Source organism: Amblyraja radiata, chromosome 31, assembly GCF_010909765.2.
Source record: "Amblyraja radiata isolate CabotCenter1 chromosome 31, sAmbRad1.1.pri, whole genome shotgun sequence".
Lineage (NCBI taxonomy): Eukaryota > Metazoa > Chordata > Chondrichthyes > Rajiformes > Rajidae > Amblyraja > Amblyraja radiata.
The window spans coordinates 21,286,950-21,313,297 of NC_045986.1; the positions used below are offsets into that span (position 1 = coordinate 21,286,950).

The following is a 26,348-nucleotide window of genomic DNA, read 5'->3' on the forward strand; positions in this document are numbered from 1 at the left end:
TGTCCACTGTAGATTCAAAGTAGGGCTGGGGCAAATCGCACACAGAATCGTACACTGAAATGAGTCCTGTGTGGGTTCCCATGAAGACCTGCGTGAAGAGCTTGTATTTCCTGTTGTGTTCGAAAAATCACCGGATTCAGACAACAGAGTTTCAATAACAAGTTATTACACTACCAAATAGGGCACATAGACTCACTTATCCCCCCCCCCCCACCAGTACACAGCAGAACAACAAAACAGTAAAGCAAGCCAACAAAAATGTACACAAAGTCAGTAATGTTGAATAGTTCAGCATTATTTTTGAATCAAGAGTTCCTAATAAAAATATATATTTATCTCCAGACTTAATCAAGCAATAATATACAATATAATAAGATAAATGATGAAGGTTTGATTGTTTATTAAAAGATTTATTATTTCCAAATTGCACCTTTATAATGCACCAGTTAATTGTTAACTTTCAAGTACCAATTTTCTATTCGTAGTATGAAGTTTGAAAATAAATTGTTTTGCATTCAAGCCTGTATTTTGGTGTAAAAGCAGCATTGGACCACCTTTTTTCACTATTAGCCCGTCACTTGGATTTATCCTGATCGATTCTGGACAGAAGATCTTGCTCAGCCAGGCAATTTCATAGACAAGCAACATAAAGCTGAATTGTAGCCAATCTTCAGCATGAAACCCGGGCCACAATGTGACCGGACCATACATCAAAGCTGTTCAATATTTTTAAATGTTTCCGAAAGATATATTAAAAAAACGATTCAGCTGAAAGACTATTTTCTTTTAAAAAGTAAAATGTCTTAAAGCATAATTAATGAAAAAAAACATTATTCACTTTACTTTATCTGCATCCCAACAATCCAAATTAAACTTAATGGGCATATAGATCCTAATACTAGATCCAGAGTGGATTTTCCTGGTGGAATTGCTGGATAATTATATGAGATCCAGGTTTTGCATTTGAATTCCCACTAGACTCGGATAGTAACTTTGTCCACGCTCTTAACACAAGTGTTATGTCTTAACAACTAGAGGTGCATGTACTGTAAAATACTGGCAGTTCTACACCAAAGTACACAGCTTTTGAATTTTGTGTTTCGTGATACTTCAGAATGGTCTTGAAACACATTATCTAATATAATGTTCTATAAATCAATTATAGAAAGGATTTCAATAATACTAAACTACATAATGAATTAAGGCTAAGGGCATCATATTTACAATGGAAAGGAAGCATTAATTTCCCCAATCAAGTATTTCCAATATCATTGATTCCACTTGAAGAGCAGAGTGAAGGCTGGGCCTGATACCAAGAGGTGGCTCGAACCAAACCCTATTGTACAGTTCCTACTGAGACTTTCAATACAATACAATACAATACCATTTATTGTCATTTGAGCCTCAGTGAGGCTCAAACGAAATTCCGTTTCCACAGCCATACAAAGACAATTTCCTACAGACATACACACAATTTAATTCACACAAACATCCATCACAGTGAACCCACTGTGATGGAAGGCAAAGTCTTTTCTCTCCCCTGTTCTCCATTTCTCTCCCGATGTCCAAGCCCCAGGCGGGCGATGCTAAGTCCCACGGCCATTTTAGGCCGTGCTGGGCGATTTACGGCCCCGCTCCCGGTCTAAAAGTCACAATGTTGGAGCCCCCGGCGGGCGCTGGAATGTCCCACGGCCATGAAGCCGTGCCGGGCGATGTACGTCCCCGCTCCGGGTTGTTCCAACCCCGCGACACGGGCTGGAGAAGTCGCGTTGCGGGAGCTCCGGGAAGCGGTCTCTCCACCCGGACCCGCGAGCTCCCGATGTCCCGACAATCCACCGGACCTGCGGCTGCGTTGCTGCAGCCTCCGAGCCCCAGGAGTCGAGTCGCAGCAGCGAGTCACCACCGCTCCCCACGCTCCGAGGCCGGCCAGCCCCACGATGGTGAGTAGTCCGCAGCTCCGCAGTCTCCCGAGCCCCCGGGTCGTTCAGGTTGGAGGCCGCTCCACGGTGCTAGGCCTCAACGACAACGGAGACCCGACAGGGAAAAGGTCGGGTCTCCCTGACAGGGAAGAGATTTTAAACAGTTTCCCCCGCCCCCCCCCCCCCCCACATATACACATTTAAAACCAGTATTAAAAAACACCAACACTACATTTAACTAGACAAAAAATAAAAAAAAGACAGACAGGCTGTAGGTAGCCGCTGCAACGGGTGAGTCGTGCCGCCAATATTTATTGTGGCATTGGCAGGATATTGATGGCTGATGCAGCATTTCCTATACAAGTATCTGGAAAAGAGCATTCCGTCCCTTCAAAATAAATATATATTCAACAAATGTTCTACTTATTTTTCTCCCTTTCTCCATAAAAGATGTGGTAAGGTCACAGAATATAAAAGTAATTTAAATTTTAATAAAACAAACTTAAATATCACCAAGGTACACAAAATTGCTGGGGAAACTCAGCGGGTGCAGCAGCATCTATGGAGCGAAGGAAATAGGCGACGTTTCGGGCCGAAACCCTATCACCAAAACTGCTTACAGAAAGACAGAGAATAATTGAGTAGAATAATGTGATTTTGGTTGACCCCATCTCTGCTATTTTGTGACATATTCTGGAAAACTGTTAGTCATATTTTTTTTCTGTTACCAAACACCTACAATATTAATAAATAAATGACACCGATCAAAAGTAAACTATTTTTTTAATTCGGTTTGAGCAGCCTCAGACAAAGAGAGGACTACTGGGTGAGATTCTGTTTTTTTTTTTTGCCGTTTTGTTCTTGTATGGTGTGGTAATCGTTTGAAACTGGAAAAAAAGATGTCCTTTCACTTCCTTAACATTGACTGCAACATTTTTCCTGCATTTACAAATATCACATATTACTGACTTTAAGTATCATATACAAGTAATTACAAACCCTTTACTAGATTACCATGTATGAATTTAATCCCACAAAATTTTCCTTCATAAAAATGATTGGATATCATTCACTGATGAATCTGCAAAAAAAAATCCAAACCTTATGATATTTCAGTCCTCTTCCAACTTAAGATAATATTCAGCTTGATACTTTCAACTTATGGCAATAAGGAACAAGGAAAATACACATATATACACAAAAAAAAATGCTCCCATGAATGGGTTGATCCCTGATTTAAATTGCAGTTATGATTTTAAGTAGGAAGGCAGTTGGCTACCATTCACGCTAATATCGGGAAAGGCTTTGCACAAATGTCAAACCTAACCTGATCTTTGCTTCCACTTTTAACTTTAACACCAGCCATCATTACTTTGATATACTGGTCTATTAATACAAATATATGTAAATGCTAGGGGTGCAGACAAATTAATTACAAAAGATACAGAATTTAAAAAAAACCCCACAGAATGTAGGTAGAATAACCAAGCCAAAACATCAAAAATGATAGTTCCACACATTTATGATATTATAACAGCTACCACAATTGCTTCCAGACAAACAAGGCTCTGCTATAATTAAGTGTAAATATCGGATGGACATCTTTGGTTTGACGGTACTGGCTAATGGTTTCCATTTGTGCTTTTACAAGATCATCACAAACACTTCTCCACCACGTCCGGTGCATTTTGTAAGACAGGATTTACTTTTGTTTCAGTTCCCACAGGCACCTTTCAAATCAAAACAGAATATTAGTTACTGGACTTGTATTTGTCATTGGCCATAAGACAGGCTGAAATAAAGTCAGTACCAGGTTTGAATTCTATCAAAACCTCAGAAGCTTTTCCTATTTAAATTAGAGATTAAATTTAAGGAAAAGGTTTAGAACACTATCAGGGGAAAAAAAGCACTCAATAGAAGGACAAAGTGCTGGAGTAACTGAACAGGTCAGGCAGCATCACTGGAGAAAATGGATAGATGACGTTTCAGGCAGAGACCCTTCTTCAGACTCATTTTGGGGCAGTGGTGTGGGGGGGGGGGGGGTGAAGAAAGCTGGATAAGGGGAGAGGCAGGAGAAAGCATGGTAGGTATTAGGTCAACACAGGCAAGGGGAATTATTTGTCATGTGGTTAGAACATGAGCCTGAGATAAGAACAATAGGTGTGAATCAAGTTTTCTTTCGCTGCCTTGTGCCCATATCCATGCAAAGGGATCCTGACCCCTTCTAGTGCCTCCAGTACTCCCATGTAGGTCATTAACTCTCTCTTGACCTTTGCAGCTATCATTGTGACATCCAAACGCTGCCACCTATCCACTCACTCACCCTCTCTGACCTCGACTCATCCAAATGTACAGAAAACCTTTCACCCGGCTCTGTCCCTCCATCATCGTTCATCCTTCCGCAGTACCACCAATCATCTACTGGCTCCAAACTTACCACTCCCTCTTTCCACTTTATTCTGCCGATCGTGCCGCTACACTCAGACCTGATGCAGTGATTCGACCCAAAATATTAATAATTTCTTCACCCCACCTTCCCCTACACCCACTGAATCCCTCCCACAGATTGTTTGTAGCTCTAGATTCCAGCATTTGCACTCTCTTGTATCTCTAAAAAGCAAAAGACTTGTAAGAACAAACATGCGAAACTTAAGAGGCAGAGATTGAAGGATTAATAATGAGGAAAGGAACTAGCAGAAGATTTAAACAAATACTTTGTGTCTGTTTTCATGGAAGATCAAAAATCCTCACAGAAATACTGGAGAACGAACGATCAAATGCAAATATAGTAAGAGAAATTAGGAATAGTAAAGAAATCATTCTGGAGAAATAAAATGAGCTTGAAAACTAATACATTTTAAAGTGACGATCTAGTTCCAGAGGTTTTTATTTTAAATGGTGGAAAAATTCTATGGTCTCTGGAAATAGACCCTGCATATTATGGCAAATGTGTCCTCATTATTTAAGAGAGGAAGAGAACAAACAGGAAGTGAGCTACCCATTCGCCTGGCATTTCTGGACTATCTTCATTTCTTAATTTATCGTACTAATCCACCTTCTCCAGATGTAGTGCCTTCTCATGGCCTATGCTGTTGCAGTCCAGTTATGATGGAATACTGATTTCAGAAAATAATCAATGCCACCATACAAATCAGAAATTCAGGGTATAAAACTGAGGAGAAAATATGACGAAACAGCCATTTAGAAAAAAACCTTTAAAGACTGATAAGGATGTGAGTAATTTCCAAGCATGGTAAAAATCCAATAGTCTGTAATTCAATTGTTTGAAAATCCCACGGTTGGGCATCTGGCTCGCTGGGTGAAATCTCCCGAGCTCATTGTTTAATTTAAATCAAATGAAGCCGAGCTGCGAAAATAAACAATGTTCCCATTTGCTCCCTCCCCATGGTTTCTCAATGGTCCAACAGCTGGGTCAATGAGGTCCAGTTTCTAATGCTCACTTTAAACTCACCGGGAATCTACAGTATTTCCTGAGTTTTCGCTTTGAGTTGTAGATCAGGTTATACTTCACTAATGAAAACCATGAATAAAATTAAGAAATGCTACCAAGTCAGAAATACCACTAATTTTTAAGGCTGTTTGATCGAAAACTATTCTACGCATTGAAAATCACAACAGCAAAGTTAGACAATAGTATTAGCGTACCTCATTTTCTGATGGAGGTAACACTCGTGGCTCCTTTTCTGTCTCATCTGTCACCCAGTCTTCTAGTTCTTCATCCTCTTCATCTTTTGCAATGAAGTGACGTCTTCTATACTCTCGCCTGGTGACAGAATCCAGGAGTGGTACTGACTGTGGAAGATCCTGAAACATCCATTGTGTTGTTTTCTTACAAAAGGATCAATATGTATTCCCCTTCCTTAGTCAAAGACGATTCTTTACCGATCAACTCTGTCAGTGACATCCCAGCTGCCTCCCCACCACACAAACTATCTACATTTCAGGCAGCGTCAGGAAAGCATCCACCACAATCAAGGAACGCTTAAACCCTAGTCATTCCCTCATCTCCCCTCTGGTAGAAGATACAAAAGTTTGACAGCATGTACACCAGATTCAGGAACAGATTATTTTCTGCTGTTATTAACTAATGAACGGACCTCGCACAACCTACCTCGTTGCAGCCCTTGCACTTTTCTTTTTAAAATCAGCATTTTTTTCTGTAGTTGTAACACGATATTCTGCACTCTGATTATTTTTCTTTTGGCACTATCTGTTATAGTGTGTATGGCTTGATTGCACTCATATATGGTCTGATTTGACTGGATATCATGCAAACAAAGCTTTTCACTCTATCCTGTTACATGTGACAATAATAAACCACCACCAACACAGGCATAAACTGCAGATGCTGGAAATCCTAAAGAAGAACAGAAAATGTTGGAAGTAGTCAGCCATTAAGGCAGCATCAGTGGAAAAAGAAACAAAAGTTGATGTTTCAGGTCAACGACCTTTCATCATAACTTCAAAAGTGACAAACAAGCATGTTCACTTGCAGAGGTGAGAAGGAGTTTGGGGGTGTGGGGTTTGAAGAAAGGAAAGACAAGAGGAGAACAAGGGACTTCTGTGAAACAATGCAGACCAAAGTTGTAACAAAGGTTTTCAAGGTAACAATTACATTGATATCTGGGAGTTGGATATATAAATATCTGATAGAAAATAAGAAGGAAATTGAAAACAAAGTTCAACCAACTGCAATTGTGGAGAGGGAAAGAAAATATTAGCTAGTTCAACTGAGCCTGACGAGATTTTCCTGGTACCGTAGGCATTTTTCCTACATATTCTGGAGGTTCTCAAGCAATGGTTGGGAGAAGAAGTTGGAGAAATATGAAGTAAGTGTGCTCTTACTGAATCTGGTGCAATCTTGACCTCTTTCAACTGATGCTACTTGATTTGCCGAGTCCTTATCATTCACTGTTTTCGCCTCTGTTGGTTAGATATTGAACGCGGACTTGGATGCAACAGAGGTTCAAGTGTAATTCCGCCACCCGTCACCCACAGTAAAATGTGTCCTTCATTGTCTGTCATAATTTCTTCAATGGGTCTATGCCCATCAGGTGAACACACATCTCATTTCGGATAATTGTAGGCAGTGCTTTTTTTTAAAGGCATAAAGGTTTTTGCCGGTACACACAAATAATAAACAAATGTGTTGCATAGCCAGAAAGCGAAATAATGATTAGCTTTTTAGAGGTGCAACATCACAACATCAAAGAAATTCACAATCTACTTTTATCCACTGATGATGTTAATAAGGTGCATTGGGAGATAGCTGTGAAGATTACATAGTGCACTGCTTTAATGTCAAGTCCCTCACTAAATTTGCAGTGGTCTTGAAATTGTCCCAAAAATATATATTTTTTAAATTAGAAAATAAAATGTTGCAGTTTCAGCTGAATCAAGTTATCAGCAACATAAATCATACCAGTAGTTTCCAACAGCTGCAGTTAATGTGAAATACAAATTAACTATTTAATTATGTTCTTTTGTATATATATCTATGACAGGATTTCTTTCCAATCATGATTATGGTGAAATTCTGATTGCTTTTCATCATCAAATCAAAAAATCCAAGCTGAAAGACTCCTTACAAAGAATATGATGTTGAGTTTATTTAGAGATCTAGCACCGAAAAAGGCCTTTCAGCCCACCGAGTCCCTGCACATTAACGGTTTCTTCACACACTAGGGATGATTTACAATTTTACCAAGCCAATTAACCTACAAACCTGTACATCTTTGGAGCATGGGAGGAAACTGGAGTTCCTGGAGAAAATCCACGTTGGTCATGGGGAGAACGTACAAACTCCGTACATACAATACCCGTAGGCAGGATCTAAGCCGGTATCTGGCGCTGCATGGCAGCAACTCGACTGTTGCGCCATCGTGCTGCCCCAATGTTAATGATAGACTTTCTTAAGATTGCCACCAGCTATACGTCTTAGCAAATTTTGCAACAAAAACCAAGGCACGCACCTCTGGAAGGAATCAGCCATGGGAAATATTCCAATGCTTAAATCTTGAAAGTTAATTTCAGCTTACATTTATGTAACTACAGTGATGCAAGAAGCAGTGACTATGAAATGTGGAACAAAATGTCCCAAGTGTGAAGTCAATATTCTAACCTTAAAAAGTCATAGCTTTCACATGACCAATATTATATTTAGAAATCTTTTACAAAGAGAACTTAAGGTGAATTATCACATTAACTCTCTGATATTCTAATGGACTAAAGCTGTCAATTATGGAAATAATATAAAAGAAACAAGGATAGAATTAAACTCTAATGTTAGTGCACTGAGTGACCTCGCAGTATAGGTGCAATGTGTTCTGATATTGAAATTTGGTTAATTCAAGCAACAGAACACAATCTCAGAAAAAAGATTTCAATGGCCCCCTGTTGCTATATCGTGAACTTGCCACGTCTGGCCAAGACCAAATTCCTGTCGCTGTGAGTATACGTATACGAAGGGATTCACTTCCATAAAGTGCAGGAAGACTGTGGAGGAAGATGGCTTGATCATTAAAGATCCTTTATGATTTCAACCTTTTCCTTAAAATATTTTCCATTCTCTATTAAATCTTACGTGTAGAAGATAAATGAATAAAAGAGGAATAACAATTATTATTATTACTGTTTTAGCACTTACTTGCATAATCTCCACATTCCCAAAGAATTTTCCAACAGGCATGGGCTGATTGCTGTCCTCGTCTAGAAAAATGCTGTTATCTACTTTGAATGAGTTGCCTTGTGACTGGTCAATCTCCATTGTATCACTCCTTTCCACATCATTATCTAGATTTTCTATTTTCTCAATGTCTTCCTTGTCTTCTAACACTGACGTAATGGATGTTTCTGTTGGCAGACAATTATTATTGTCCATTTCTTCAGTTTTTGCTGCACGCTCTTCATGCTTTTCTGTCACTCTCCACTCCAAGCTGGTGGGGGTCGGTGTCCGATTTTCCTGAACTGCAGTGTTCACTTCCGTGCATATTTCATGAGTAGCCGGCTTCTCGTCATGTTCTTTCGATGTATGTGACTGTTTGTGAGGAAGATGGACAGCAGTATCTTCCAGTTCCTGCTCAGTAACTCGAGTTTTTTTTTCTGTCCGTGCTTCCACTTTTTCATATTTCTTCTTTTTTGAGGGTCGAATATCTGGATTGCAAGCCGACTTGTCCAATGGAAGCAGTGCTTCACATGAAGGCTACAGCAAAAACAAACCACACACATTCACTAATCACTAGATGCCGTAAATTTTTCAAATACTAGTTCCATTAGGAATATTAGAGGATCTGAATTAGCTATGAGATTCTATTCCCCCTGTGACAGGCCAACATAATATTTTGATACGCTATACGGAAGAAGCAAGGCAGCCAATATGTTTTCATCCGTGGCAATATATTTTAGTTTAGTTTAGAGATACAGCATGGAATCAGGTTCTTCGGCCCACCTTGTCTGTGCCGATTAGCAATCCCAGCACACATACACTATCGTACAAGTGACAATTTTACCAAGCGAATTAACCTTCAAACCTGTATGTCTTTGGATAGTGGGAGGAAACCGAAGTACCCGGAGCAAGGAAAAACAATTAAAAAATTGTTGGAAGATTGACATAATTTATATGGAAATATGACGAAAAAGACGAACTTCACCCTTATCCCTCACTAAAATTTGTACAACTCTGAAGTCATTGCTAAATAAATGTGACCAAATGTTTTGGCAATTTTAAACAGATTTTAAAAAGTGGCTGTGATTTCAAAAACATGCCTGTCACACACAAACAATAATAAAACCGGACATAACTTTAAACTTGAAATTGATCTCAGCAGTTAATTGAACTTGTTCACCTAGATCTCTCCAAGGCATCAATTCGGAACTTAATACACAATAATCACTCATAACAGTAACAAATAATCTTTTCAGGTATAAAAGTAAATGACAGCACAGTAGGGCATCAAAAAATTGCAGTTGCTGAAATCTGAAACTAAAACAAACAAATGCTGATAAAGCTCAACAGGGCAGGCAGCATCTGTAGAAGGACAGTGGCGCAGCGGTAGCGTTGCTGCTTTACAGCGCTTGCAGCACCGGAGACTCGGGTTCACTACGGGTGCTGTCTGTATGGAGTTTGTACGTTCTGCGACTTGTGTGGGTTTACTCCGCGATCTTTGGTTTCCTCCCACACTCCAAAGACGTACAGGTTTATAGGCTAATTGACTTGGGTTTGTGTACTTGGTATAAGTGTAAATTGTGTAGGCTTGTGTTAATGTGCAGGGATCGATGGTCGGGGTGGACTCGGTGGGCCGAAGGGCCTGTTTCCGTGCTGTATTTCTAAACTCTAAAAAAGAGGAACTGTTAAGGCTTTGGGTTAATCTGATTTTACCTCCCCATTAAATGTTTGTGATCCTGGTCCTACAGCCTTTGACGACCAAAGCTTTTAAATATATTTCTCCTTGAAGAACTGAAAGCAGAAGCATTATTTCCTGCATACTCTAGTGGAACCACAACTAAATAATGTGACTTGGACCCCATTCCTCTGGCTCTAGTCTGTTTAAAACGCCATGTACCATAATGCGTGTCAAGTGTGAAGTGGCCGAGCAATCTTTAAATCAGCACATTTGCTGTGAATGGGATGTTGTAAAAAGCTACTTCCGTCCGGAGTGATCCATATTTTATATCTGACAAATGAAATCAGTCTTTTTTGCTGACTGACTTCAGTGATGTGTTGTGTGGGAAGGAACTGCAGATGCTGGTTTACACCAAAGATGGACACAAAATGCTTGATTAACTCAGTGGGCAGACAGCATCTCTAGAGAGAAGGAATGGGTGATGTTTCGGGTCAAGACCATTTTTCAGACAGAAATTACAGACAGAAGTGATGTGTTCACTGCTTACTAGTCATCACATGTGCACTAACATGTAATGCTCTGAATACGCTACACCCATACTGTGCAGTTATTCCATCAGATTGTCCCAATTGTAGTTCCAATTGTAATTGACTGATGTCATAAGATTCTGTTGCTAAGTTGAAAAGCAATAATTTACTTTTCCAGACCATTACAGCGGGTGACATCATAAAAGACTGCTCCAAATGGATTATTGCAGGATGAATATCCCATTCACACGCAATAATTGCAAGGGTTTACAACTCAAGTTCTGTTGGTTAAAGTAATTTGGAAGGAAAATGAACCTTGTTGTCGAATATCTAAAATGTGTTAGGAAATGAAGAACAATTAACTACCTTGAACATTGGATACCTGAGAAGAAGGACATGAAGAAATCAGATTATGAAATAGTACAGTATATACAAAGGTTGTTTGTGTTTTTGCTCAGTATTGTCTGCCATGCTCAGAAAACAATGTTTATATGTTGCCAAGCCAAGCAAACGAGTGATCCCATTAGGTTGTTTCTGTTTGTCTCACATAGAGTGAACAAATTGTTCCAAGACGTACACATTTCATTTGCCCAAGTTCAGGCTGAGTGAGGTTTGTAGACACCTACGTTTTCTCAGTGCTGGTTTAACTCGATGAAATTATATAGTCGAGCAGAAGGAATTTCTCAACTTCCCGATTTGAGGATCCCTTTTGAAAAGCAGAAATTTCCCAATTTCTCAACATCCGGTAGGCGGCGCGACTCTCGTCTGCAGCGGCCTCTGCAGTCCGTCTGCGTTTTTATTATTTTATGTCTATGTTTTTATGTAGTTTTTGTTATTTTTGTTGGGGTATGTGTGTGGGGGGGTGGGGGTGGTGTGGGGTGGTTGGGGGTAACTTTTAAATCTCTCCCTGCACGGGAGACCCGACCTTTTCTTTGTCGGGTCTCCGTTGTCGTTGGGGCTGCAACGAGGAGCGGCCTCCAACAGGAAGACCGGGGGCTCTGGTGCCGACTACTCACCTCACCGTCGCGGAGCTGGCCGAGTCCAGAGCGGGTGGAGCTGTGGTGGACGCTGCTGCGGCCCGACCCCCGGAGATTCGGTGGCTGCAACTGCGGGTTTGGCGGACAGTGACACCGGGAGCCCGCGGGACCCTGGAGGGAGACCGCTTTTCGGGGCTTCCGCAGCGGCGACTTCTCCCGCCCGAGTTGCGGGGTTGAAGAGCTCCTGGAGCGGGGCCTTACAGCACCGCCCCGCGCGGCTTGGAATGGCGGCGGGTCTCTGCGAGCGCACGCCGGGGGCTCTAACATCAAGAACCCGGTGTGCGACCTTGCATCACCCGGCGTGGCTTTAATGGCCACGGGACAATTGCCATCGCCCGCCGGGGGCTTTGACTTTGACTCTGACATCGGGGGGGGAGAGTGCAGTGGAGAGAGAAGTTTTTTTGGCCTTCCATCACAGCAATGTGATGGATGTTTATGTAAATTATGTTGTGTCTTGGGTCTATTTGTTTGTAATGTATGGCTGCAGAAACGGCATTTCGTTTGGACCTCAAGGGGTCCAAATGACAATAAATTGAATTGTATTGTATTGTATTGTATTGTATTGTCCAGATAAGACCTTACCACATATGCAAAGATCAGTGGACCATGAAACTGGACATGTAGTTTTGTTTTTAATGTCACAGTGCCTACTTTTTTAACTGCAATCACGAACTATGAATGCACATTTTTGTTGTGACTTTTGCTATACAGCACATGCAACATGTAGACTGGAGTGATCAATCCACGTGCAGTTGCGATTTGACTGCGGTGACTGAGGCAAGTTAGTTTCATATTAATAAAGAACAGGAAACACTGCTGACAGAATTTCTAATGGCTGCCCCCACTTCTGCTTTTCAAAAGGGATCCTCAAAGTCTTGAAGATTTGTTTGGACCGTGCATAAAATTGGTAATTTCAGGGAACTGCACTGCATATTAAAAATCACTTCCTAGAGAAGAAATATAGGCTTTGGGCATCGATCACGGCAAGGGGAAGGACAGGAGTCAAATACCATGCCATGGTGGCAAAAAAGCACTGCAGTGGAAATGGGAACTTCTGCTCAGGAGGATCCATCCTCAAAGAATATTCAGGCAGTCCATGTTTACTCTTCTGAGCAACAATATCATTGGCAGTGAAGGTTGTCCAAGATGCAGGGTGAATAGCTGTCAGAACTGTACCTGGATTTTTCTAATCGGTGTTCAAGCATAATAATCCTTAATTTATTTCATTATCGTTCATTCCAGGCAATTACAGCATACATAGCATAGTCCCCCCCCCCACCCTACTACCCACCCACCCACACACCCGCCCATACACACAAAGAATAATAATTTTTCGTACCCCCGGTGCTTTGTGTGTTGAGCTGCCATCCTTGATGTTCTGTTTGGAGGCTGCAGTGTAGAGCTCCTTATTCCGAAGACGTGCAGAGCGCCGGACTCCAACCTGAAACAAGATGCTGGTTATATTATTTTATTAAAAATAAAATGCAAGTTATATTTGTTAGAAAACACATTCAAAAAGTCTCAATCTGTGATATTGAGTATGTTTTAAAGTATGTATTTAATGTTTCTTCGTGTGTTTTGTGTGGGGGGTGGTGTGGGGGGGTAAGGGGGAAACCGCTTTGGTCGCCTCCTTCATGGAGAGGCGACTTTTTCCAGGTCGCCTCCCCCGTGGCCTAACATCAAGGATCGACGCGGCCTTTCCCGGAGACGTGCCCGGGGCTTCAGCGGCGGGCGCTGCATGGACTCTCGATGTGGAGCGGGTGAGCCCTCGCTGGAGGGGAGCGCTCCGTTTCGCTGGCCCGGGGCTGCCGGCAGCCTGAAGTCGCAGCCTGAAGCCGCGGTCTGCAGAGCTCCAGCTGGTGCGGCGTCTACAGCCCGGGATCCCTCGTGGGGGACCCGGGGGAAGAAGAAGCCATCACTGCCGGCCCGCGGCCGACTTCTACCGCGGGTGCGGCATGGACTTACCATCACCCCTGGAGGGGAGCTTCGACCGCCGGCCCTGCAGTCTACGGTGCTTCTGGCCGCGGCGGGGACTTTAAATCTCGACCGCCGGCCTGCGGCCTACAACAATCTAAAGCCGCGGTCTCCGGTGAGGAAGAGCCGATCCTGGACTGACTGGACTCTGGTCCTGTACACGGGGGGGAAATGGAGGAGGACTGGCCAAATTTTTGTGCCTTCCACCACAGTGATGAATGCTGTGGTGGATGTTTGTGTTACAGTTTTATTGTGTGTTCTTTATTATTGTACTGCTGCTGACAACCCAAATTTCCACCAACCCTGGTTGTGTGGCAATAAATTATATCTATCTATCAAGATTTAAGAAATACATTTTATCCTGAAACAGTAATTATGGATACTACGTACAATGCAGCTGCAACCTATCTCTGAATAGTTTAATGCAGCCTTTAAGACACCTCTACCTGGTATCAAATGACGTGTCTATCTTCAAAATATTTCATTTTTAGGTTTCAGTAAAACTCTGATAATCCACTATTGGATCATCCTGAAATCCCTCTGGTTTGGCTCACCCAGTATTGTTTTCTGCGCTTTCTTTCAACTAACTGGCGCAGGTTCCCACACACCCCTTCTGGGCCTCAGTTCATACACTCTTTTTCGACTTGTCCGGCCCTGATTTCACATAGCCTTCTGACTCACCTGGGACCTGGCTTTGGTGCGCACTTTAAATTGAAAGGGTTAATTGGAAAATGTATAATAGTGTAACATTTAAAAAATGGTCGCCCCAGGAACCGCTGGAAAAGAGGTGTCCAGACAGAAATGTCTGAGAGTGGCTCAACTGGGGAGATCTTGAAAGAACTGCCAACAACCGACAATGGAGGACATTTGTCAATGGCTTATGCTCCCTAAGAGGAACAAAGGGCTTAAGAAGAAGAAGATTTAAAAAATAAACTAATTAAATGTTTGTTAGGAATGACATCCAAATAGTCCAGAAAATCTCTAATTTCAGCACCAAAGTCTTGAGCATGATGGATTGTGGGAGCTTTACTGGAGAGTCAATACTTTTTTAACTCTAATTCTATCCCCAACTTGTTTCAACAATTATGCATCGGTTCTCATTTTCTGTGCAGTCTTCAAAATCATTCATCTTGTGTCAAATCTTTTATTGTGTGTTTTAATATTATTTCCAAAAATTTCAATGCATAATGTGTATCTGAAAGGCAAATTGGAAACATGATCCCTGCAACATTTTGCACTGTTGAGAGTCTAACAAAGTTAAAATGAAATAAATATTTTTAATGAACATATATATATATATAAAAAAGGTTACAAAACAACTGAAAATTAAAGCATTGGATTGTTGAGAAACAGGCAAAGACTTACAAGTCCTCTGACACTAAAATACTTCAATGTAACTGAAGCTCACAACATTGGCACAAGTAAATCAATTGACACTGTATCCTATTCACTTTATATTCACCATTACACCTCCCATTTAGTCTTTGAGTGACTATGGTGAAGGTTGGCTTTCTGCCACAAATCTAATTCTTTAGGGTCCCCAGGCATATTCTCTTCTCAAACATGAATTTAAAGTTGTAGATGTGTGACTCAGGTTCATCCCTGCCAGAGTTTATAAATCCAATAGAGAAACAGTCATGTCATAATTACAGCTTTTCAGTTGGCACAAGGCCTTTGTGATTTCTTGTTCGTCGGGGTGGTGGGAAGCCCGTCATGGAAATTTGCTGAGGAATGAAATGAAGGCCACTATTGTAAAAGTACAAAGTCACAACTGAGAAGATCTTCAAAATGTTCAAGAAGGAACTGCAGATGCTGGAAAATCGAAGGTACACAAAAAAGCTGGAGAAACTCAGCGGGTGCAGCAGCATCTATGGATCGAAGGAAATAGGCAACGTTTCGGGCCGAAACCCTTCTTCAGACATCTTCAAAGTGTTCATTTCAGCTGACAATAACAGAGAAGTCCTGACATTATGGATATGTGGCTCCTATTGATAAGAAACAGTTAGATTTTCTGTGAGATGTTGTCTGCCAAGGTCTTCTTCACAGGGTCCTCGAGACCCTCTGTATTAATATTATTGTGTCAATGTTTCTCTTGCTGCCATTGTTTTAGGGTCTGGTTGATGAAAATACCAAAGCGAATTAGGCAACAGTTGGCTCAACAGTCAATGGCACAGGTTCGAACAGCCACTTTATTTTACCTTTTGCAGGCAGTCCTGAAATTCCAATACAGTTATATGAATTTGATAATAAAACTGCAGCTTGACTAAAGTAATTCTTTCCACAGCTAAAGTGACTGTGTAATTTATGAATCTTTTAGGTTTCATAATTTCCTAATGGAAATTGACTCACTTATCAAATTGAGGTGGACAGTCCCCGTGCCACATAAACAACAATCCTTTGAATATATGCTTATGTTATGTTTTAAAAAAAGACGATCAATATTTGTAAGTCTAATAATAATAATTCCTGAACTAAAAGTAAAATAAAATATATTCAAGAAGAACACTTTCCCAATTTAGTATGTTAGATTTCTAATCTTATATTTATCCCTCAAGATATTTCTATTTTTAAATTGTGTTTTCCTCTCTGCAGTGACCTGGGTTCCCACTCGCAATGAAGAATCCATACATGGAGATTTCTACAGAACAGGATTAGTGTCAAGGTGAAGCACCCAAACTGAGAAAAATCACCAGGATATACCACAGATTTTAAAACATTATTTCAGAACAATAGCAAAGTGGTAGATGGTTGGTGGTGGACGGATAAATCATTTTATAATCATAGTCCTTTAAAGTTTTGCTATGTTATTATGATGAGTATTTGTGAAAAATATTGTAAGTTTCATGTACAAATAAGATGGCATGATTCTGAATTACTGGCAGCAGGTTTATTTCCTGATTTGGCAGAGTTAACTCTCCTCCAGTACGATGCTATAATTATCCTGAATTATGGAAAATAAATAAATATCAAATAGCAATCCTCTTCACAGTCACTCTCCAATGTGGGTACTGCTCAGTACTCTGTAAGGCATGGTAGTAATTGATAGCTTGATTGCAAGCATAAACAGGCACTTTGCAACTGCTGCAGAGAATTACACAGGAAGATGACCAACCATTACCTTATGTATAATAAATTTAAAAACAATCACATACATTCCTGCTCCTTATTCCACTCCGCTGCGACACCATCAAAAAACTCCACAAGGGCATAACAAAAAAGAGTAGGAATGGGCCAGTCAAGGGGGGAGGCAATCTTGGATCTGGTCCTGTGTAATGAAGCAGGATTGATTAAAAATGTCATAGTTAGGGACTCGTTGGGAACAAGTGACCACAATATGGTCGAATTCCATATTCAAATAGAAGGGGAGCAGGTTGAAACTCAGGCTAGGGTGCTTAGTCTAAATAAGGGGGATTATGAAGGTATGAGGACTGAGCTGATCAAAGTTGACTGGGATAGCAGACTCAAGAATAAGACGGTACATGAGCAGTGGTGTACGTTTAAGGATCTACTGTATAACCTTCAAGAAAAATGTATTCCTATGAAGAAGAAAAGGGGTAAGGGTAAGAACAGTCAGCCATGGCTCAGTAAAACTATAAAGGATAGTATTCGGCTGAAGGCAAGGGCATATAAGGTAGCCAGAGATAGTGGGAGGGTAGAGGATTGGGAAGCATTTAAGGGTCAGCAAAGAATAACTAAGAGATTAATTAAGACGGGGAAAATAGACTATGAAAGGAATTTAGCGAACAACATAAAAACTAATAGTAAGAGTTTTTATAGCTATATAAAAAGAAAAAGGGTGGCTAAGGTGAACGTTGGTCCATTGGAGGGTGAGACTGGAGAGTTGTTGGTGGGGAACATGGAAATGGCAAAGGCATTAAACGAGTATTTTGTATCAGTCTTCACCATAGAAGACACAAAAAATATTCCAACGCTGGATAAACAGGGGGCGGTAGGAATGGAGGAGCTAAATACTATTAAGATCACCAAGGAGGTGGTATTAGGGAAATTAATGAGACTGAAGGAGGATAAATCCCCTGGGCCTGATGGATTACATCCAAGGGTCTTGAGGGAGATAGCGGTGGGGATTGTGGATGCATTGGTGATAATTTTCCAAAACTCCCTGGAGGCAGGAACGGTCCCAGTGGATTGGAAAATGGCCAATGTAACACCTATATTTAAAAAAGGAAGTAGACAGAAGGCGGGTAACTATAGACCGGTTAGTCTAACATCGGTGGTGGGTAAAATGTTAGAGACAATTATTAAAGAAACACTAACGGGGCACTTGGATAAACATGACTTCATCGGACAGAACCAGCATGGTTTTGTGAAGGGGAAATCCTGTTTAACGAATCTGCTCGAATTCTTTGAGGAAGTAACAACCCGGGTGGATAAAGGGGAACCGGTGGATGTGGTATACTTGGACTTCCAAAAGGCTTTTGACAAGGTGCCACATAAGAGACTATTGCTAAAAATAAAAAATTATGGGATTGGGGGTAATATATTAGCATGGGTAGAGGATTGGCTGACAAATAGGAAGCAGAGAGTGGGGATAAATGGTTCATACTCGGGATGGCAACCGGTAACTAGCGGGGTTCCGCAAGGGTCGGTGCTGGGACCCCAGTTGTTCACAATTTATATAAATGATTTGGAGGAGGGAACCAAGTGTAATATATCAAAATTTGCGGACGATACAAAAATGGGAGGAAAAGTTGGGGATGAGGAGGATAGGAAGAGTCTGCAAATGGATATAGATAAGCTAGGTGAGTGGGCAACAACTTGGCAGATGAAATTTAATACTAATAAATGTGAAGTCATTCACTTTGGGAAAAAAAATGATAGGGCAAGTTATTTTCTAAATGAGGAGGAGCTGCGTTGTAATGCAACGCAAAGGGATCTAGGGGTATTAGTACATGAATCACTAAAGGTCAGTATGCAGGTGCAGCAAGCAATCAGGAAGGCCAATGGAGTTTTGGCCTTTATTGCTAGGGGGATTGAGTATAAAAACACGGAGGTCTTGCTGCAGCTGTACACAGTATTAGTGAGACCACATTTGGAATACTGTGTACAGTTCTGGGGTCCATACTTAAGGAAGGATGTACTAGCCCTGGAGGCAGTGCAGCGAAGGTTTACAAGATTAATTCCTGCAATGAGGGGATTGACATATGAGGAAAGGTTAAGTAAGCTGGAGCTCTACTCTTTGGAGTTTAGGAGAATGAGAGGCGATCTCATTGAAACATATAAGATCGTGAGGGGCCTTGATCGGGTGGATGCACCGAGGATGTTCCCAATGATCGGGGAAACTAGAACTAGGGGACATAGTTGCAGAATAAGGGGGGGCTCTTTTAAAACTGAGATGAGGAAGAACTTCTTCACCAAGAGGGTGGTTAATTTATGGAATTCACTGCCCCAGGGAGCAGTGGAAGCAGAAACGTTAAATATATTTAAGTCTAGAATAGATGGTTTTTTAGCTGCCGAGGGGATAAGGGGCTACGGGGAGAGGGCAGGGATATGGACCTAGGTATGGTTAGTATAGTAAGACCTGAGTGATCTCCTGGACAAGTGTCGATCGCCTGGATTGGGGTCGGAGAGGAATTTCCCGGATTTTTTTTCCCGAATTGGACCTGGGTTTTTATCCGGTTTTTTGCCTCCCCCAGGAGATCACGCGGTTCTTGGGGTGGAGAGGGGTGATAGCGGTATGAAGGGGAGGGTAGTGTCTTGTGTTCTGTGTCTTGTGTCTACTGTTTGTGGGTGAGTGTGTCTGTTTAGTGTTCAGCCATGAGCGAATGGCGGTGCGGGCTCGACGGACCTGGTGGTCTACTCTCGCACCTACTTTCTATGTTTCTATGTTTCTATGTTTCTATGAGCCTGGTCCACCAATTATTCTGAACATCAACGATTCATTATTGACCTCATGCCACTGTTCCCACATTTTCCTCAACTCCCTGATCAATATCCATCTTGAATACATTCAGTAATTCCACCACTAGAGTTCTCTGTGCAGAGAATTCCAAAGATTCACACCTCTCTGGACAACAAATTCACTTTAAACACACTTTTTCCCATATTGTACTCCATCTGCCAACTGCTTGCTCACTCATTTAAAATATCTTTAAGCCTTGCTAGCATATCTATTATTACATCATTAGCAAATTCCCTACAGTACACTCGGTCCCTCCATCCATCAATATAGATTGTAGGTAGTTGATGCCCAGGTACTGATCTCTGTGTAAACCTGCTAGTTTCTCATTTCTGATCTGAAAAATAACCCATTAATCTTGACTGTTTTCTATTAGTTAGATATTTCCCTCAATTGCCTTCTGGAAATCCAAATATATTACATCTAATAGTTCTCTACTGATCATCCTATTTGTTACATCCTCAAAGAACTTCAGTGAAGTTGTCTAATGTAACTCAATTAGAATGTTGCATTCACTGTGCAAGCCCACACTTGCCTGGATGCCCATTTGGTGAAAGTACTTAAAGCTGTTGGAGTTCAAGTACTAAGCTGTAGCCAAGCATCTTTTGGACAGAACAAGCGAAATAACTGAAGACATGATTTAGTCAATATAAAAACATAAATTATGATTACATATTTACGTCTCTACCCTGAAAACCTGACGTCAACTACACACAAAGCTTCTATACATGAGATAATTTACAGACAGACATATTCCTTTGTTAATATATTCACTAGCCTATTCAACCAGGCATGTTTTTTGGAAGAAAAGAAAAATTAAAAACTTGACTGGCCCTCAATTTTCTGTGGAACACAGATAGTTTTCATCATGAAGCTAAAGTTTATTTGTAAAGAATGGGTTTATTTTCCAGATGAGAGTGCAAATAAAAACTGATAGCGATGTACGTTATTGTTATATTTGTTGAGCAAAATGACGATCAACATTTTGAACTGTGTAAAATCCATTTTGCAAATGTCTTTAAATATATTTTATTAGCTCAATGTACACATCCTTGACATTAGCTGCCACCCACTATTCAAACGATAAACATGTACGACCGAAAACTTTTAGCAACTTTTAGCACAAAATAAATCCAGCATGTCAATGGTATCTGGTGTCAGCGTGGAAGAGGCATATTCTGCCCCCCCCCCAACCCCAACAATTACATTTTAAACTACTAATCGTCCTTCAGTGGCGTCCTTGTCATTTCCAGGTTACTTCTGTTCCAAATCAATAGTCAATAGTCAAATTTATTCGTCACATACACAATGAAGTGCAGTGAAATGAACTTGCCAGCAGCAGTACAATAAAAAAGAACACACGATAAAAAATGTAACACAAAACATCCACCACAGCATTCATCACTGTGGCGGAAGGCACAAAGTTTAGACTGAAATCAACTTCAGAGCAATGTTTATGCTAGCCCGCTCCTGGTGGGGCAGGCCAACCGATAGGACAGACCGAAACCGAACACACTTCCTGACTTCTGACGATTAGTCGAGGTCGCAACAATAGTTTGTAAACATTATTCGGCCGGTAGAACGACCAGGCTCGTGAAATGAAAGAAGGGATTGTTTAATTACATGTTTACTATGTTTAATTACAACTTGAAAACTCAGTATTTGAGAGGAAGCCGCGATTAAAGACCCAACTTTCTGAAGCCAAACACTTCAGCCGCCTAGTCACAGGTTCAGAATCTCAAATTGCATTTTCACAGCTACGGGGATGTATAATGAACAATCAGCCAGCTCTTACCTGTTTGGTTTTCATCTTAGATCAAAATCGCGATATGTTTGCTATCTGCGTACATTCGCTGGGTTTTAACTGGGTTGCCAGAAGCATTGGAACTTTCTGCGTGGTTCAACCTCCAGACAGAACGGACTCAAGTCACAACCCACTCGACTGAGCAATGGCCTAATTCCTTTACTCATTGGGCAAACGACACATCCATCACTGCCTCATTCATCATTCCTGGTTGCCTCGATCACCGCCATTTTTGAGAACGGCAAACGCTGAAAATGTCAATCATCCGGCATGTGCTGCACAAATTGGAAACAAAGCCTTGGACTGTTCTGACAGATGTCAACTATCCATAATGCATCGTATGTGAACGCACAAAAAGTATTGAGAATAACAACCCTTGCCTTCATTCTTCTCACTCTATTCGCAATATTAACAGTTATGATATAAAGTTAACAATTTAAAAACAATCTACTGCATTGGACTCTTCCCACTTGTCTATTTTACAGTAATGTTAAAAGTTTCAAATGACAAAAGTCCTATTGTCAGGCACAGCGTCAGAAAGGTGCCCTTTTGAGCTTGTTTGGATTATGCTTGTCACTAATTAATGGGGGTCACATTATATATTTTAGAATAAAACTCGAATTTAACAGTAACTTGTGGAATTCAGTAATGTATTGCAAACAAATATATGTACTCCCTTTCTCAACTGATGGCCTGTGATTTTCTAACTAATTATTTCAGATTAAGCTATTTCATTTGTGAAGCGATATTTACATGTTTTTTATATAAGAGCAGAAGGTCATACGACCCTTGGTGGCAGCACTGCCATTCAATAATATAATCTCTAATTTGATTTTGGCTTTACATTCACTTTCGGGCTTGTTACCTTCTTTGACAACCTTAGAGTCTAAATATCTACCGTAGACTCTGCAACATTTTGAGAGAATGCTAAAGGACCCCAACATTCAGAAAATAAATTCTTCATGTTATTCAGTAACTATCCCCGCCTGATTTTAAATTACCTATAAAGAGAAAAAAAATCTCAGAATTCAATCTTTTTAACGTTAAATGGTTCAAAGAGATCTTTCACTTCTCAAAACTCCAATGAGCGTGAGGCAAACCTGCCAGGAAGGCGAAGACACAAGAAACTGCAGATTCTGTAAATCTTGGTTAGTGCTGCACAAAGTGCTGGAGTAACTCAGTACATCAGGCAACATCTCTGAAAGACATGCATAGGTGATATTTCGGGTTGAGACACCCGACCCATCTGCAGAAGCTTCCCAACCTGAAACGTCGCCTATCCATATCCTCCAAAGATGTTGCCAGACCTGCTGAGTTACTCCAGCATTTGTTTTCTACTTTTGTGCCAATTTTAAGCGTGTTTACTCAACGTAAACTCATTAAGCTCTCTTAATTCCAGCATTCACCCAACTGAACATTTTCTGGCATCACATTTATGATTCCATCTGCCATTTATTTATTGTGGGTGGAACCATACATTAATGGTGATCGGTGACAGAAGAGATCGCAGATGCTAGAATCTAGAGCAAAGCATAAAGTGCTGGAAAAACTCAGCAGATCAGGCAGCAGGTCTGTGAACGGAATGGACAGGTAACATTTTGGATCAAAATTCTTCTTCAGACTCTGAGGAAATCTACATGGCTGTAGTAGCAAGTCTGGGTCAGAACATGATCGAAGATCAAGAGGGCAGCAGAAATCACAGAGGGGGAGCAGTGAGAGGATCTTACAGAACTCCCTTGGAGAGAGAACCTTCAAAATAGGCATTTTTGAGGGGATTTTGTAGTGGAGCTGTAACATGGAGATACAAGAAACTGTAGATGCTGAAATCTTTGAACCATGTAGTTTGTGAAGTGATGTGATCCTTATTCCGTTTATGCTGTGCTCTTGGGTGTTCCAACTACACAGCTTCAAGGTTTGTAATGCTATCCCGAATGCTCCTTTTCCCCTTGAATGACCATGCGCAAAGATAGCCAGGTGTCATTGGCAATGCACCATCTCACACCTCCATATGAGTCATGAATATTTTGAGAAGCGCTTGTTTTGAGGTAAACTGTTCTGAACAAAACATCCAATCCAAGGATCCTCCCCCACTTAAATCTGGTCTATCTACTTAAAAAAGGGTACTTGTGATGGGGGAACAGCAATGACGCTACATCACATTGGTTTGCAGGATGAGGTGGTAGTTCGACGAGACAAATTAAATAGAGGATCTATAGTCTCCAGCGAAGACAAGAATGAGAGCTGATCACAGACAAACTGCATCAAATTGCAGAATGATCTGCGTTGGAATGGTCAGACTCATCATGCAACGGTGAAAGCAACAGGTGTCCTAAACTTTCTGAGGCGCAACTTTCATCATTGTTCAACTTCTGTCAAGGAGAAGCTATACTTCACCCTCGTTAGACCTCATTTGGACTACGCAGTTGCAGCATGGGACCCATACACAAATAAAAAAAATTCTTCCATCGAACGTGTCCAAAGACAGGCAGCTCGATTTGTTACTAACACCTATGAGAGAGAAGCGAGTGTCACCAAACTTCTGAATTCTCTGGGGTGGAACCCTCTCCAAGACAGACGTGAAGCTCACCGTTTGACCTGTTTTTACAAAACGTTAAATGGTCAGCTCGACATAGACTACAAGACCTACACCAAACCCAAACCAATTAGGAGCAGACGAGGGCATTCGATCCAATTTGTGATCCCAGCTACAAAGACAGATGTATACAGCAATTCGTTCTTCCCCCGCACAATTAAAGCATGGAATAATCTCCACCCAACTATAGTTACCCAACCAGATGCAACTAAATTTAAAGTAGCTCTTTCTTCCCAATAACCCTTTCTGGCTTAAGCCCTCCCTTCACCACCTCCAGTTTAAATTCCATTGGAATATTTTGGAGGACCAAGAACAGATAAACATGACATTTTTTATGGGGCTTGGCAGAGTAAATGCAGATATAAACAGAAATTACCAAAAATTACCAAGGATGCTCAGTGGCTGTGGAGAGAAAGCACAATTACCATTTCACACCAATGACTGTTCATCAGATGCAAATTGATGTTTCCTCTGCTTGGGAAGTCAAGAACCAGTGGCCATAGTCCCAAATGGCGACGCAGGAAACAGCAGATGCTGTAATCCTGAGCAACAAACAAACGGCTGGAGGAACTTAGTAGGTCAGGCAATGTCTGTAGAAGGAATATTTTGGGTCAGGTCTCTTTTTCAGGGTCTGAAGAAGGGTCCCAACCCAAAATGTCACCTGTCCATTTCCTCCAAATTGGCTTGATCTGGTAACTTCTTTCAGCAGTTTGTGTTTTGCTATATTCTCAAATAATTGGAGCAGAAACTGAGAAGAAATTTCTCACCCACATTGGGGTAAATCTTTGGAATTATGTTATTAATCTAAAATGAAAACATGCTGTAAATATTCAATGGGTCAGGCTGAATCTGGGAAGAGAAATAGTTAATATTGCAGGTTGAAGACCCTTTGTCAAAACTGGGAAGGAAATACAAGAAATGTGTGAAGCTGCAGAGTGGGGATTGCCCTGGGGTGATCATAGTGAAAGGCTGTTATTATGGCTATCTGTTCAATGAGGGAATAGGAGCAGTTGGAGAGTGAGAACATAGACAAATTAATATGGCGAGTGTGAAATGAAGATAAGGACCAAATCCATCAGAACAGTCTGGATGTTTCTTCTTTATTCCAGAAAAAAATACAAGCTCAGCAAATATGAAAGATAGATGACTGATGCAGCGAAATAAAGTTACGTTGTTGTGGAATTCACTATCACGTCCCAAACACTGCAATGTGCCCAAACTTAAGATGAGGCACTGTTTCTCAACAGAAACAGTATGAAGTAGCCTTAATGAGTCTGAAGAAGGACCCTGGCCTGAAACCTCATCTATCCATCTTCAAAGATGCTGCCTGCCCTGCTGAGTTACTCCAGCATTTTGTGTCTTTCGCTGTTTCTCAAACGTGCATGAGGTTGGATTATAACACTTTTGGAGGCCACGGATCCATAGATAAGAGAGGGAGTGGGTTGGAGAATTACACTGAAAGGAAACAAGGTCTTGCATGCGGACTGGCAAAACAGTCACTCAAATCCCCATGTTAACTCTACCGAGATGCTGCCACCCTTTCCCTGCCTCCTTCTGACGACGGGCCTTCGGACTGAAACTTTAAGTTTGTTTCTCTTCTCGAAGACTTGCTGCGTTTCCAACATTTTCTGTTTTTACTTCAATCATTGAGGGTATACAAGACAGTTAGATATACCCTTATTTCCCCTCTCTCTCAGCCCCCACCCACTCTAGTTCTCAGACTAATTTCACGGCCCTGATTAATTTTACTGTTTGTATGCCTCGTTGTCAACTTCCCCTCAGCCAACTATGGACCATTCTACATTTCCTTAATCACCGTCTGCTTTGATCTGTCGTTTTCACACTTTACGTTCTCTTTGTACCTTTCCATATTCTCAGTTTTCCTCTCCCCTGACTTTCAGTCTGAAGAAAGGTCTCGACCCGAAATGTCACCCATTCCTTCTCTCCAGAGATGCTGACTGACTCGCTGAGTTATTCCAGCATTTTGTGTCTATCTTAGATATCAATGCATATAAGTTCAGTGCAAGAAAGAGACGCTGAGGTAACGTATTGACGATTTTACTGAAGGGGCGAGCACGGCCTGTTGCAGACTCCAGGCCTTCATCAGGGGCCGAGACCGTCTCCATGGCAACCCAAGCGCGGCGGCAATACCACAGCAGGCATCCTTGGCGGTCTGGGCTCTACCTCATCAGACAAGGATTTTGCAGAATTTGT

General features: G+C 41.3%; 1 protein-coding gene across 2 annotated transcripts; it reads right to left on the reverse strand.

Moving 5' to 3' along the window:
* Nucleotides 1–2,685: 2,685 nt before the first annotated feature.
* On the reverse strand, nucleotides 2,686–26,333 carry c31h1orf174 (chromosome 31 C1orf174 homolog). 2 transcript variants are annotated; one of them, XM_033048075.1, is made up of 5 exons: nucleotides 26,197–26,333; nucleotides 13,186–13,287; nucleotides 8,587–9,141; nucleotides 5,586–5,744; nucleotides 2,686–3,649 (listed from the first exon to the last, which is right to left on the reverse strand). In XM_033048075.1, exons 1-5 carry the CDS (start codon nucleotides 26,236–26,238, stop codon nucleotides 3,575–3,577), a joined length of 933 nt encoding a protein of 310 aa, XP_032903966.1. In that variant the 5' UTR covers nucleotides 26,239–26,333; the 3' UTR covers nucleotides 2,686–3,574. The 2 variants fall into 2 exon arrangements, with proteins under 2 accessions (XP_032903966.1, XP_032903967.1); XM_033048076.1 differs by lacking the exon at nucleotides 26,197–26,333 and adding an exon at nucleotides 21,533–21,786.
* Nucleotides 26,334–26,348: the final 15 nt, after the last annotated feature.

Excerpts from the sequence above, each read along its gene's own strand:
- c31h1orf174 (XM_033048075.1), bottom strand. The coding sequence starts at position 26,238 with ATGAAGGCCTGGAGTCTGCAACAGGCCGTGCTCGCCCCTTCA. Across the intron at positions 13,288-26,196 it reads AGGCCGTGCTCGCCCCTTCA|GTTGGAGTCCGGCGCTCTGC; the intron begins GTAAAATCGTCA and ends ATCTTGTTTCAG. Across the intron at positions 9,142-13,185 it reads CAACACACAAAGCACCGGGG|CCTTCATGTGAAGCACTGCT; the intron begins GTACGAAAAATT and ends TTTTTGCTGTAG.